Here is a 15,382-nt window from a genome sequence, read left to right as displayed (position 1 = left end):
ATAAACCCTTCTTCTTCTTGATCTGTCAAGAAGTAGCGGTTACATTTAGTTTTTTCCCCATATTTTCTTGTGATTTCATCAAAGGTACTAACGGGACCCGAACTCATAACTTTTAGATTTAAAGTTTGTTATTTCTACCACGAGACCAAACTCTTAAAGTTCACATCAGTGCTTTCTCAATTAAGCCATTATAAATTTAATTACATAAAAAATAATTGTGCTTACTCTAAAAAAAATTAATCATATTTGACCAATGAGATAAAGTCAAAACAAGTTCCTTGTATCTACACACATTCTTTTTTATTAAGTTGTTTAATGGTTAAAAATTCATCCTTTAAGATGATTAAGTGGAGAATCTTCGGCTCGAATCCCGACCTCTAAATTGAGCTCTGGTAGCATTGACAAAATGAATTAAATTTGAGAATTTAACCTTGTGCTACTGATGATGATAAAAGAACTACTTTATATTCTAAATTTACTCCAAAAATTACAATTACCAACCAAAACCACACGACTGTTTATAATAAGTGTCAAAAAATTCCGATCACCAACCAAAACCATAAAAACATAGACGTTTGTAGAAGAGATATCATCCCCACATAAAACCATACAAACGTAAAATAAATATTAGCATAAGAGATCATCCCCACATGCTCCCCCAAAAAAGATTTCAGCAGTGGCTAAATGAAAAATACAATTTGAATACTGACATAGACCAGCAAAATTACAAGAAATCGATAATGTTGATAAAAAAATTACATGGATGTTTTACTAAATAATTGTAGCTGTTTAATTTTTTTTTTGAAGGATTGTAGCTGTCTAATTTAACTTGCTGATTTATAAGTCTTTCTATTTATACCTTTTTCTTTTTTTTAAAGAACACAGTTTATTTATACTTGATTTGTAGTAAAATATTAATTTTCAAGGTGTCAAAATTGATCTGAGAAAGCGCCAATTGTTTTGAAGAAACTCACTTAAGGAATGGTAAAAATGGTTTGAACTCTTTGCTATACTAAGGTTTTAACTCTTAAAATGAAGATGCAACGTTGGTGTCGGCTTAAATCTATCAGATACATGATAGCCATTCCTCGGAAGATAAATAAAAATACAAGTAAGCACAACCTCAGCAAACCGAGAAAACTGTCCAATGTCACAAAAAAAAAAAATTACAACATATGATAACCATTAGGTCGCTTCCACCTGCCTTCTGAAAGCCAACACAGGCTGTTGAATGACATTGATATTCATCCATCTCTTGTAAGATATATATTTGGCGAGTCTATTCATCAAGTATAGCACGGCCAAGATTTGTTGCTAGAGCCAGCCTAATAGAACTCAGTGCTTGAGGGGGTAAGTTAGGCTCAGTGAAGTGCGGGCGTTGCCTCGCCAAAGATAACTCTTGAAGTTTGTTTAATAGAAGATTTGTCTCAGATACACTGAGAAGAGAACTATCTTTCCAATTTAGCAACTTCAACTGTTCCCAAAGAAAACAAAATGGAAATGATGTAATATGTGATTATAAAAACCAGCTTGTATTAAATGTGCAAAATACATTGGGTACTAGTCACACATAACATTGCAAAAAATAAAAATCATAACAGGATCTACAATGATACGAGAGGCAAACAAACATATTAAGAAAATAGACATCAATTGTAATTGATATGTTCATCATTGTTTCTTACTTTCCTTATATTCTTTGATATGTTAGTTTCCAGTAAGAGTAGATTTTCACAACTGTTATCCCTTTCAAACCTGAGTGGATTCTGTGATTTTGTCCATTTAGTATATCTAAGAACATACCACTCCTTAGCTTAATCAGTAAAAAAATATATATACATATCATATCATTCTGGTGTTTCAAGTTGGTATCAAAGAACAAGGTTCTGGTCCAGCATGGAAAAAAAAAAACCCTCAAATTCATTGTTTGAAGTTGCTAATTCTGCCAGCATCAAAAGATCTGTTCAACTGTATCTGAGTCACAATAATCCATGCAATCCCATTTGTGCAGTTTCTGTAGCGTGAGTGAAGGGCAAGTACCAACTTGCCAGCATTGTAAGACCTTACTTTCAACCTTGCCTGATTCCCTAGCATTGTAAGGCTCTGGTGGACCACAGTTTCTTTGCCCCTTCATCAGGTTCCTGTTCTGCCCTAACTTTGAAGATAATTTTGGGCATTCTTCTGCCACAGATATTCCATAGGCTGAAACTGAAGAAAAGTTCATATGCCTAGTTTCTAATTTGGTTGGCTGCGGAAGACACGGTCTCAGAGAAGAGCTAGTGTTGGTGGTGGATGTGGTAGAGAATATCTCCACCACTCTTACAGTGAATGAGACCAACACACTTAAGACCGTCGCTACTACCTACATGGATTCCCTAATAAAATTGCCAATGAAGTTGGATCAACGGTTTCAACTGTTTACCAGAAGAATCTACCTTGAATGAAGATACTCGCATGTTTTCCATAACGTAAGGAATATCTTCAACTTAGATGCCAGCCCGGCGTCTTCCTCTTACTATGCCGTTGTCAACCATTCTAGTCACCTGCATGCAGACATAGCTTGTGTCTGCATGCAGACACCTGTTGGGACTAGGGCTTCCTGTTGATGTGATAACTCTTAAAATAAATAAGAGTTATTAATTACAATTACGCTTGAATTACCAAGTCTAAAAGTGTGTTTGCCATTAAAATACTGACTTAAGATGACTTGGGACTTTTGAATTTGTAAAACTAATATGCTGTTAATCATCACTGTTTTGGTGAATGTAAGGAAATCTATCTAATTGTTTTTGTTTGATGAGGTGCTAGCTCAGTGGTAAGAGCATAGCCTTATAACCTCAAAGGACGAAGTTCAGTGGTAAGAGCATAGCCTTATAACCTCAAAGGACGAAGTTCAGAACCCCTCAGGGATTATTGTAAAATGTTCACTAATGTCATTTTAATTAATAATAATTTTTGCCTTCTCCAAATTTAAAAAATAAAAAATAAAAATAAAAATCTAATTTTATTTAATGTAAAGCTTTAAATTTAATTAATAGTAAATTAACCCTTGATAAACCACTGCATTAGAAACTATTACTCAACCCCAAAATACCAGTGACATGACAATTTATACGCAAATGGCGAATGCAATCGTATTATCATATTAACCCACGATAAACCACTGCATTAGAAACTATTGTTCACAAAATACCAGAAACAGAAAATTTATACGAAAAAACGAATGCATCAATCAGACGACTCAAGAAATGAAGAAATAATATTGGGAAGCTGTGGTAGCATTCTTAAAAGGAAAAGTAATATGGGAATATTTTTAATTGGCTCCACTCAACGCATACAAACAGAAACAACGATGAAAGAGATATTAAGATGGTCCCATTAAGACATGCACATATGATTATACTGAACATTATATAAGAAAAGATACACAGAAGTAACAAATAAATAAAAAATACTCACCGAGTCAACCAGAAGGGGCAGCCAAAAGCGCTGAGGGGTTGATGGATTTTTCATAAGCTGCAGAATGAAAAGAAAAATGTTTTACATTTCAAAATAGAAAGCTCGCTAACAACTGAATCGGAATTCAAGAAAAAACTAGAACTTCATTAGTGGAATTCCTCTATTTCTGGGTCTCCATTAATGGAGTACTACAACATTAGAGATGAAGGCATAAAGAAACATATGCGGGAAACAATAGAATATTATTGCTGGATAGCATTCATATTCCATGATATTTGAGACTACTATAAGCTGACTCCAAAGTCCAAACTACATCACTATGTTTATACTGCTAATTACATATGTCAATCAATAAACTGTCTGCACCATAAAAATATTTAAACTATCTAATTCAGTTACTGTCTATACCATAAACTTATCTATTCAATGAGTTGCCATGTCAATGTCTGAACTTTGTTTCCTGCCAAAATGATATTTTTTTTCAGTTTCTATGCAAATCATGGACATTTTTTGATAAAAGATCCGCTTGCTTTTTTTGTCCATGCAACTTTCGGCTCACACCCAGATCCCCTATTGTCAACCTCATCCTTCCTAACAAAGATATTAGAATTTTGGATTTAGCCTAACTCAACCCTACAAAACCGGCTTGTAAGGTGAGGAACAGCCAACTTATAAACACATATTCTGACCATATCTTTTCCAATGTATGACTCTTTAACAAAGGACAATTTAGGTTGAATTATTGGAGGCCTAGGAACACCAAAAAACTAAAATAATTAGAGAGAGAAAACAAAAGTACCCTTGTAAAAAAAATAGCAGCGCATATATTTTATATGTAGCTTTGAAATTTATTACAAACAGAGAACTATTGGAAATGAAAACTATTTATACATGAAAACACGTAAAAAGATAATGGACCAACTGGAAAAACTTGTGTACGTAGTGTGAGACATGAGATTTTTGCTACGAGATATCTTTTTTAATATATAATATATTAAAGACTAAATTATATTTTTAGGTTTTCATTTGCTCATTTTTTATTTTAAAATAGTCTTTTATTTTACAAAGTTAGATTGGTGTGGTACTTTCCGTTTAAAATGTGTTGTGGAGAGGACATGTCGGTATACTTTATGAAATATGAGACAATTTGAAAGAAAATATATTAAAATATCAAATTAAAATCTAAAATAAAGATAATATACCAAAAGTTGTCGCTGCTGGTATGTTATTTCGTATTTAGGTGGGATTTGGTGCTTGCTGTTATTGGTTGTTATCCTGCATGTGTTGTCCAGATGTCTCTTTTTGAAACCATTGGTTCTAATATTTGGAGACAAAATCCTGTTCTTTCTATCTTAGGGTATAACTTATAAGCAACATGTTACCTTTACTGACGATTTCTTACAATGTACTTATATTTTCAATAAAAGATCATTCTAAGTTATTCAATATCTTCCAAAAGTTTTGCTCAGTAATTACAACTCAATTTGGAAAAACAACACGCATTTTGCACAGTGGCACTACTAGATATTATTTTTCTGACTGTTTCAATTTGTTCACGACTCTTCGCGCCATTATACATCGATCTAGTTGTCCACCTACACTCCAACAAAATTGTATGGCCTAAAGGAAACAGACATATTGTTGGCATTGCTCGTATTCTCTTACTGAATGCCAATGCACCTTTGAAGTTTTAGGATTATGTTGTTCATCTTGATGGATTTATATTTAATAAATTGAATGCCATCTTCATTTTTGGACAATCCCCGTCATGCCTCTAGTGTCTTTGGTGGTACTTGTTTTGTTCATGGTATATTGTTTAGTTGAATTCAGCATAGAAGGAATACTAGTAAATAACATGACAATTTTGTACAATCAGCTTACTGTTTTATTGGGGACAGCATAATCGTAGAAGTTTGCAAATGTAAATTAATACCAGTATGAGGGAGTCTACAGCTTGTCTAGCAGCATCAGTCGATTTTCCACTGTATACCATCTGAAGGGATTTTTTGAAATCTCTATACCTGAATGCAATAAAAGACAATTGTTAGAACTAAGAAAATCACAAGTAATTAGATGAAGATGTGAAAATAAGATTAAAGTGACGGCATAGGATGTTCATACTTGTGTAAAAACTCAAGACCTCCAGCAGGCTTAGATTCAGATCCCAATAACTCAATTAAGCCTTCCCATTGCTGTAAAACATATGGATTGTTGAAGTGAGAGATTGAAATTATTATTAAAAAAAAATCATATCCACATATGAAATTATAGATAGTAAAACTTTTGCACAAGTTTTTATTGTAGCAGTATGAGAAGTACTTTGAAGCTTTCGTCAGAGATTGACTTTCCAACTGAATCAAATAACTGTTGTGCAATCCTATCAAGACTGTTTGTATCTTGAGATTGTTGAAGCCAAAATACTCCAGCACCTTTACGACCATGCTTCCAGTGATAGACTCCGGCAACCTATATATTAAACAAGCATATTCAATTCTATGGAACTACATTATTAAAAGACGGTGAAGATTTTAATCTCCAAGCTTTGTACCCAAAGTACTTTCAATAGTTAACCTAATCAAGAATGCAGGTTACCTTCATGATATTTGAACTGATATGATCAAGCTCATATAAGCGGCATATCTCGATGTTCTGCATGAGTAGGAATGATTTGTCTGTCACTCACAAGCATATTAAAAAAGTACTAAGGATCATATGGATGTGATTTTTTAATTGAAAATGAAAAACAATAAGATGAAACAGTTACCTTAAGCAACACGTTGTTGTGTTTAACAGATTGTCTGTACAATAAGTTCTCTAGCAAGCCCATTCCTTGCTTCATGCAAGATGTTAAATATATTGGAGCTATCTGCAGATATGTAAACATAAAACATGAGCACCAAATTAGATTACTTCTACAAAATATTGCTGTCATGCATAGTTGATACAACAACTACATTCTTCAATAAAAAAAGAAGACAAAAAACTTCATTTGGCCTTGACAGTTTAGGTTTCCTCAAATTTCTTAGTCATATGTATGAGAGACATCAGTTTCATCATTGCTCTTCAGTAAATTTCAACGTTCATCAATAATAGTTCATCTAAGATAATTTATCAATTCAAGATCAAATAAGCAGGATATTTTTGGCTTGAGTAACTTGCACTTACTTGCCATGTCAATGCATGTGATGATAAAACTTGAGCATATGCAAGCCGATGAAGTTCCACCATACTGATTCCCCCCAAGTTATAACGCTCATCATGTAGAAGAATCTCTGCTTGCTCACTCCCTGCAGTTAACAATTCCACGGCATGTGCAACCATCCTATTTTATTGACATAAGATGACACATACAAAAGTCACACTTTATTAAACCAAATTAAGGAAGGGAGCTACTCAGATGATCTGTACTGATTATTTTAGTCAATAAATAAAATTTTAAGTCAAAATCTAAATTTTGAACATTTTTATTGTGAGCTTCTTGAGAGAAAAATAATGTAATCCAAACATGCACATAGTAATAAATAAATAAAAATTAATAAAAGAAAAACAGCTCACCAAGGACCGAATTCTCTGGAAATTTCTGCTAAAACAACCTAAGACATTTCAACATGATCATAGTCAATCACCTTTAAAACGGGAAAGGAAAAATTCATTGAAAGGAAGAAACAATGGAGTATGAATAATAAAGTTTCATTTTTACCTCCGTATTTTCTCCAAGAATTCCAATTAAAAGTCCAGTCAACCTATGGGTACCAGTAGGTGGTTTCAATTGGATGCACTTCTGGGCCAAATTATACATGCTTTCTACTCCCTGCGTAGAAAAGGGGGCACCAAAATTATTTAGAGATTCAATTAATAAACAAAGATATATGAAGATTATTTAAAAACAACATATGTAAAAATCACTTTATAAAAGATAATTGCATAAGTGGATTAAACTTACGATCATAAATGGCCTGATGTATAGAAAATGAGAAACATACAACTCAATCCAGTAACATGAAGCTGTACAGAGTCTCTCAGTGTTACCCAGCATAACTTGTAGCAAGTTTCTTAAGCCCTCGCGAGTTTGTTGATTATCACACTGAATCCAAAATGGACTGCAGTCCAGTTTAGTAATTTGTGACCTCCATTTCTCCCAGGCCTATAAAATAGAATACATAACATCTTATAACTGTGGAGTAGATATGCTGAAAAGCAAATGTACTACTAATGCATCTTAAAGTATTGCGGAATTTGGATATACTTTGATAAAGTCAGGCTTGGATTTAAAGCATTCTCCCAAATTTCCAGCAGCAGATTCAGGACGTAATCGAGGCATTTTGGAAATAAGAACAGCAACTGCCTCCACTAATCCATTTTCTAACTGAACCACCGAAAGAGGACAGAAATTGAGACCAGAGAAAAGTATAAATAAATATAATAGCAGCAGCAGCAGCATGAACAACAACAATGAAGATTGCTGATTATAACAACATCATCACTGACATACTGTGTGAATTCATTGTATTTGTGTAACAAAACTTTCATAATTTTCATGCATACCTCACGGTTGCTGAGCTGGTCTAATTGGTAAGATCCATGCAACCGCAACATTTTCACCTGCAAATGAAAGCCAACTTATCGAAATTCTTTTATTTACAATGGAACATAAAAAAATGTCAAAAATACAGGATCCTTTACTGACCACTATATCTAGCCAACCAACTGACAATGCAGATGACATCACTTCCCAATATCTGGGATCATCCTCGATAACCTGCAGCATGAACAAAATTTTCTATGTTTACCTCTCCAACCTTTGAGAAATTGACATAATTATTATAATCATTACTAACTTGTCAGGAATGATGATGTAAAGAACAATGGTCTGTGTGTGTGTGTTAAATATATGTATTTGTAAACTACTTTAGAAACAATTACGTGTTTTGTTTGCAAATAAATTGTAGACTGTAGAGTGGATTTCCCCTTAGGAAACATTGGGCATAAACTGTATACTTCCTCCTAGAAGTATTTTCTATTTTATAATGTGATGTGTTTCTACGAATTTGAGGATAGAATAAAAGGCCTGGGTTTTGTGACAATGGCAGTGGTAATGGGGGCAACAGATTGTAGAGTATAGACTATTTGGGATGGAAACCAAAATCACATTTACAATTGTAGGGACTACGAAGTAAACTTTTAAAGGCAATTATCCAATTCAGCTCCATCATGATTTAAGTTAGAAGCAAGCTTAAGAGAGTGGCACATGCAGGTGCAGCCCAGGAATATAGCCTTTAGGAGGCTAATAGCACTCTGTTGAAGTTAAGGATTCATGATTCAAGGCGTCCTGTCCCTTCCTTACAATTGTAGCGACGCACTTCAAGTAGTATAGGATTTTACCTGTTTTCTTGTATCCATAATTTGATGGTCTGCACATAGCCATACAATTTCTTGCATCTCCTTTTACATTTTCGTGATTATGTTTAATTCAATATTTGAGGGGAAAACGCCCTTGAAATTAGCTGCTGGAGGTAGGTATCTATCCTTATCATTTATCTTATTTTGCTCTAGATGAACATCCAATATTCATAGATCTTGGAAAATTTATGTTTTACGCCGAAATTCGTTGAATTGGATGCATGTTCAATACTATTCTGTTTCCAAAAATATGATGCTCTCTAACACAGAGTTGATGACTAACAGTGATGGCAGCATTTAGCATAGAGGATTTTGATGAAATCTGATATGAAAACTTTGACGCTATCCTAATTTCACTATAACGGCAATAGTGGCCCCTATTCCGATTTCTGCTTGCTGATGTAGAAAAATATAATTTTAGGGATTTTTTAGATGATAAAACTGAAGAATCTGCGGTGATGGATCCAGAAATTTCGATATGTGGAAGCAAGATCATCTATGAGTATATTTATATAGTGCATGGGATAACTTATTGAAGAAATGATATATTTTCTATTTTTTGTTAAAAGTTTTAAAATTTGACAAAGCGACAAATATCACATGAAACTCATATGCATAACTACAATGCCTCAAATGAAAATGTTCAGCTTAGCAATAGGGCTGGGCAAAAATAACCAAAAACCAATTCGAACCGGTTAACCGAACCGTACCGTATCAAAATTAACTGAACCATTTAACCAATTCGCGAACCGAATCATTATTTTGATAACAATTCACTAACCGAACTGAACCGTTAATAACTTCGGTTAACCGAACCGAACCATTAACCATATCTATTTATGTAAAACAACTTAGTGATCTCTTTTTAAAAAACAACTTATTTAAAACAATTTATCTTATGCAAAACAACTTATAACGATCTTTTTTTAAAAAACAACTTATTCAAAACAGCTTATTTTATGTTAAATAGCTTATTCAAAATAGATTTTGATTATAATTTTAACTCTAAACTAATAAGCTTCTTGATCAGGTTGAGAATGTAGCAGCATTGATTAAATAAACTTTGCTAAGATTAATCAATAAATGGTCTACTCATTGTCACATAATTACTAATAACCGATTCACTAAGAGACATTTGCATGTTGATTCATGCAAATTTAAATCAGATGTCACTGCATACCAGCAAATTTAAAGATACATCATATGTGGCCTACAATACTAGTTTCCTCAAAGGACTCTTTTATGTTCTCATTTGCATTAGCAGTAACTTCCAAACTGACAGCATTTGCCTCAAATTCTCCTTATAAACCATACTGTTATGGTTATGCTTATTTTTCTTAGGATCAACCACATAATCAGATCCTAGTTGGTTTGTTTTTTTTAGAATGAATCTCAAAAATTTGTTATTTAGAGCATTGAATTGGTACAGTCATTGGCAATTAAATTTAAAAATGAAAAAAAAAACACAATTAAATTCGCAAAAGGATAAAAAATACATTTTAGTTCAAAATTTTGGTTTTGGTTCAGTTCGGTTCGGTTAATAGGCAAGCAAACGGTTAACTGAACCATAACTTTGGTTCAGTTCGGTTAATTTCAAACCTTAAACGGTTCGGTTTGGTTATTCCAAACCATTTCAACACTTCGGTTCGGTTCGGTTAATATGGTTAACCGAACCATGCCCACCCCTACCTAGCAATATCAATATTGTCAGTTGAGTTAAGCCATATGGACAAAAAAAAATTAATTTAGTGGGGACAATATTTAACTTTTAGTAGTAAAATACATATTCTATTGCAAAAATTAAGTGGGGGCACATGCCCCCAATATTTTACAAATAGGTCCGTCCCTGAGAATCTGTAAACATGACCTATTTTTATACAGTAATAATAAAAAAGGGAAGAGTTAGTGAGTAGTGCTCTTATATTCACCATTACACGTAAAGCTTTCTATATGTAACTTATGTTTTTCCTCCATTCCCTTTTTTATTTGTATGCAGCATGCCTTTTTTACATATCCTATTTTTATACAGTAATAATAAAAAAGGGAAGAGTTAGTGAGTAGTGCTCTTATATTCACCATTACACATAAAGCTTTCTATATGTAACTTATGTTTTTCCTCCATTCCCTTTTTTATTTGTATGCAGCATGCCTTTTTTACATATAATTGACTTATTTCAACCGTTATGCGGCTTCTTCTGTTTGCCCTCAACACTATCTGCTATTTCACATAGCGGGTGTTTTTGGCATTCAACTATTTTCCGCAATCTGCCATCGATACCACTGCTCTAGCATGTGTTGTTAGTTTTTTGTTCATTTATTAAATTCTGTAGATTTCTCTTGGTAATATTTTTATATACATATATATGATATATATATTATCTTTTTGTTATAGCCACCATATGCTGCAACCCAAACGCCATATATGCTGCAAGAATCCTTAATTTAAAACTCATATACCCAACATTTACAATTCATCATCATCAATCAAATGTACATATGGCCAAACCTGTATGTTAACAAGATCATTCTGAAAATCCACTAGCTTGCCATGAATTGTTTCTTGTGTACTGGTAAAGAGGCTATCATAATCCTGTAATAAAACGCAACCATGAATATACAATAAGCAAATGTAAACAGTATCCAACCATCTACAAGACTTGTGGAAAAATAAATAAAAAGAGATTATTACAGCTAACCAATCAACAAGCCTTTCGGGTAGCCATGCTTGAGATTGTTTGTCCACATAAAATATTTCCATCAACTCCCATGCAGCTTTCAAACATGTTGGCTCCTCGTTTTTCTACAACAAGTGTTATAAAGTAAGCGACAAAACTATAAGTCCCATAAAGAAGGTCTTAATGCACCTCCACACACTCAACAAGTGGATTTAGACTCTGCGATAGTACCTTAACAATTTCATTTGGATCTTCAATTATCGGACTAGGGCCCAACTTTGGCCCTGCGAGAAGCGATGTTATTTCCTTGCTATATTGAAGGACATGCTCCCACCTAATTTGTAAAACAAATAAAAACCTATTGTCAGCAAGTGCACACACATGAAATCGCACATGATTGTCAACCCAAAATCTTATTATTATTGATTAATTTCAAAAACAAACAAAAAATCAAGTACTTTGAAAGCACAGTGATTTCAGGAGGTATCCATTGCAATGGGGTTAGGCTAAACCCAAACTTTGATGAATAAAAAAAAATTAAAACCAGAGATCAGGACAGAACTTCAATTTCAGTTTTGATATGCCATTTGTTTACATGAAAACATGTTAATGCCAACGAAAAACATAACAACAACAACCGAGCCTTATCCCACTAAGTGGGGTAGGCTACATGGATCAAATGACGCCATAATGTTTTATCATGCATCATATATCTATCCAACTCATTAATGTCTATATCTTTCTCTTATAGCTTTTCTAGGTCTGCATATGTCTCTAGTGATTTGACTACCCTCCATCTGATCTACTCTCCTTACTACAGAATCAGCAAGTCTTAGCTCTACATGCCTAAACCACCTATGCTTAGTTTCCACCATCCTTACTACATGTCCTGCTCCAACTCTCCCTCTAATATTATAATTTCTAATCTCATCTTGTCTAGACTTATACTACGTAAAGAGATATAACAAAAATAAAAAATTCAAAGAGATATTATCACAACTTAAATTTTCAATTCATAATAATAAGTAATAACCTAAATCAAATTAGCAAATTAATCAAGTAAACCAAGCAAATCCAACAACACATTATAATTGAAAATGCTTAGAAGAAACCTATGCAGCACCCAGACTTCAGATTGAAGGCACTATCAAACACCGACACTGAGACACACATAGTTAACTTCAATCACTTTCATTTATCAAACTATATTATCAGTGTTGAGTGTTTGTGTTTATTCGTCGTACTAATAATTAAATCAATTTTCCCCATAAGAATTTCAAATTGAAATACTTAGAAGAAACCTACTCAGCACCGACACTTCAGATTGAAGGCACCAAGCATAGTAAAATACATTTACTTTTACTTCAATTTATCAAATTATTACCGGTGTCCACGTCTCAATGTAAGAATTTCAAAAATTATAATTATAATCTAAGTTCAATTACCAATCTAACTGATACGTAGAAGGAGACTTCGACATAGAAGAAATCGCACTCCGGCGACTCTGAAGCAACGCAAACGGAGCAACAGATCCATATGCAATTCTTCGCCAATCAGCATCATCAATCTCCGGATCTCCACCTCCGAGCTTAACTTCGATAACCTTAGCGCCGTCTCCGGCATCGGAGGTTTGAGAGGGTTCTGCGAAAAGGGAGACGCGGAGGGAGTTGCCGCGGGACCAGGAGATTGCGAGGCGAGAGACTGGACGGGTGAGGTTGTGGTGGAGAGGGTAGATTGCGAGAGAATTGTTGTTGGTTTCGCCGGAGAATGGGATTAGGGTTCCGTTGTCGACGGTGTTGGGGGACATTTTTGTGGAGTGGGAGTGTGGGTTAGGGTTTTGGGGGGTTTTAGAGAAAAAGAACACGAAATTCACGAATGGCGAATATATTCGGCTTGGTTTGGCTCGGCTAACCAAATTTGTTTACGCGGGAAGGAGTTATGGAAGAGCAAGATTACTCTACTGATGACCGGAGTTACTATGTTTTTACTGCGTTTAAGTATGTTTAGTTTTTCGCATTTGATTATAAATTTTTGGATCACTCTTTCTAGTTTCACCCCATATAATCCTAGTTACACCTAAATTTATTAAAAATTTTACAATAATACCAAAATTGTCTTCTTCATCTAAATTTCTAAAAACCCTTCGCTTATTATCATTCTGAACCCTCACCCCTTTTTCACCCACAAACCACCATGTATATGCAATCAATACCTACTAAAATCGTCAATTGAATCAACATATCTTCCATTGATACGTACTCGATTAATACAAGTAAGTGAATTTCATAAATTTCTTCGAGTTTCTATTTATCGTTTGCTCTATGATTTATTTGATGTTGTTAATTTTACCATGCATGTTTATAGTTGTTGTTAATTTCACGTTTGTCTATCGACATCGATTTGTTTGATTTAAGTTTACGTAGAAGGGTAACGTAATTTAAGTTTACACGTAGGTGTCACATGAATTTAGTTTACGTACATATTCTAAAAGGAATAACATACACCTAAACCCAGTTTACATGGTGTATGTAAACTCAGTTTACATAAATTATGTAAACTCAGTTTATGTGGTGTATGTAAACTCAGTTTACATAAACTCAGTTTACATAAACTAAAACTCAGTTTACTTAACTGTATGTAAACTCAGTTTACATGGTGTATTTAAACTCAGTTTACATAGTGTATGTAAACTCAGTTTACTTAACTCATGTAAACTGAGTTTACATAAACTACGTAAACTTAGAATACGTAATAGTTTTTTGTGGGTTTTGAATTGAATTGAATTTTTATTTTAATTAAAGGGTATATTAGTAACTTTGGGGTGTAACTTGGATTATTTGGGGTGTGGGTAGTATCTGTCTATCTTAATCAAATAAAGATTTAACTTATACTATTTTATTTTTATTGTAGTAGAATTGCTTTTTTTTTTTAGACATCAACTATCGAATTGTTTTTATTGTCATTAGATAGATTAGATTAGATTTGATTGATTTTTTAATTAAAGATTTAAGTAATATTACAAAAAGATAAATTTTTTTAATTTGAATAATTTAAATAAATGTTATGATTGAAAAATAAATAGTCAGTCTAAAATCATGTATCTTATGAGTTGACTTTTTTATTCCTTTTGTTTTTGCTAATAAAATTTTCGGTTTAGCATAATGCTCTTTTTTTTTTTTGTGGTGGTCGGGGTTTGAACTTGGACCTTACATATATTACGCATTGTCCCTACCAACTGATCTAAGATCACGAGGACAAGCATGATGCTCTAATTCAAGTCATGAAAGACCTTCAAACTCAAAGAGTAATTACAAAAATATTTAGATTTACCTTCCTCCAAAAACACTAGCAAGACTCGAACCTATGACCTCTCAAATTTAACCTATGGGCTTTTTATTCTTTCAACTATATCATTCAATTTTATCTCTTTTATAATAAATTTTTAAATTTTTTTAATTAAAAAATCAGTTAAATCTCATCTCATTATAATAAGAATGATTTAACTACAATATACACAATATTAATTAAATTTTTCTTTTATTACGATATATTCTACAAAAATTATAATCAGACGTGACAAAATAAATATACAATTAAGGTAAAAAAAAAAGGTATTTGAAGGAAAAACTAGAGATAATAGTGGAATGAGGCAAAGACGATTTTTGCCTTCCTCGTCCCAAACTCGATAGAGTTTGGTATCGTACCCATTTCAATCTTCACATCATCCCTACATGAACTAGGACTATATTTCCATACTTTTTATTTCAAAAGAAACAATAAAAAATGTAGGCTTAAGTGCAATTTTGCCCCCCTATTTTGGCTGAATCGGAATTTTACCCCCCCTATTT

The 15,382-nt window shown here is 33.3% G+C and overlaps 1 protein-coding gene across 2 annotated transcripts; it reads right to left on the bottom strand.

Annotated features, from left to right (window-relative positions):
• Window positions 1-982: 982 nt before the first annotated feature.
• Window positions 983-13,352, bottom strand: LOC146952907 (nuclear pore complex Nup85-like protein). Of its 2 annotated transcripts, none has more exons than XR_015007939.1 (18): window positions 12,980-13,352; window positions 11,766-11,868; window positions 11,549-11,659; window positions 11,366-11,449; window positions 8,147-8,218; window positions 8,005-8,061; window positions 7,706-7,825; window positions 7,403-7,603; window positions 7,160-7,270; window positions 7,015-7,052; window positions 6,625-6,781; window positions 6,224-6,325; window positions 6,052-6,108; window positions 5,779-5,925; window positions 5,581-5,651; window positions 5,393-5,480; window positions 2,879-3,516; window positions 983-2,836 (listed from the first exon to the last, which is right to left on the bottom strand). XR_015007939.1 is itself a non-coding variant. In XM_085706985.1 (18 exons), the coding sequence occupies exons 1-18, from the start codon at window positions 13,339-13,341 to the stop codon at window positions 1,280-1,282; spliced, it is 2,133 nt and encodes a 710-aa protein (XP_085563111.1). In that variant the 5' UTR covers window positions 13,342-13,352; the 3' UTR covers window positions 983-1,279. The 2 variants fall into 2 exon arrangements, 1 of the variants encoding a protein (XP_085563111.1); XM_085706985.1 differs by having other exon boundaries at window positions 983-1,474; window positions 3,460-3,516.
• Between the last annotated feature and the right edge of the window lie 2,030 nt (window positions 13,353-15,382).

The sequence above is a fragment of the Medicago sativa genome, chromosome 1 (genome assembly GCF_051527215.1).
Source record: "Medicago sativa cultivar Bolivia chromosome 1, Bolivia_mono, whole genome shotgun sequence".
NCBI classification, from domain to species: Eukaryota; Viridiplantae; Streptophyta; class Magnoliopsida; order Fabales; family Fabaceae; genus Medicago; species Medicago sativa.
Note: the sequence above shows the minus strand (reverse complement) of the source record. Positions and strands in the feature narration are given on the sequence as shown.

Coding starts and splice junctions, on each gene's coding strand:
- LOC146952907 (XM_085706985.1), bottom strand. CDS start 13,341: ATGTCCCCCAACACCGTCGACAACGGAACCCTAATCCCATTCTCCGGC. Junction 7,271..7,402: donor ACATCAGGCCATTTATGATC/GTAAGTTTAATC, acceptor TTTTCTACGCAG/GGAGTAGAAAGCATGTATAA. Junction 6,326..6,624: donor CACATGCATTGACATGGCAA/GTAAGTGCAAGT, acceptor ACATATCTGCAG/ATAGCTCCAATATATTTAAC.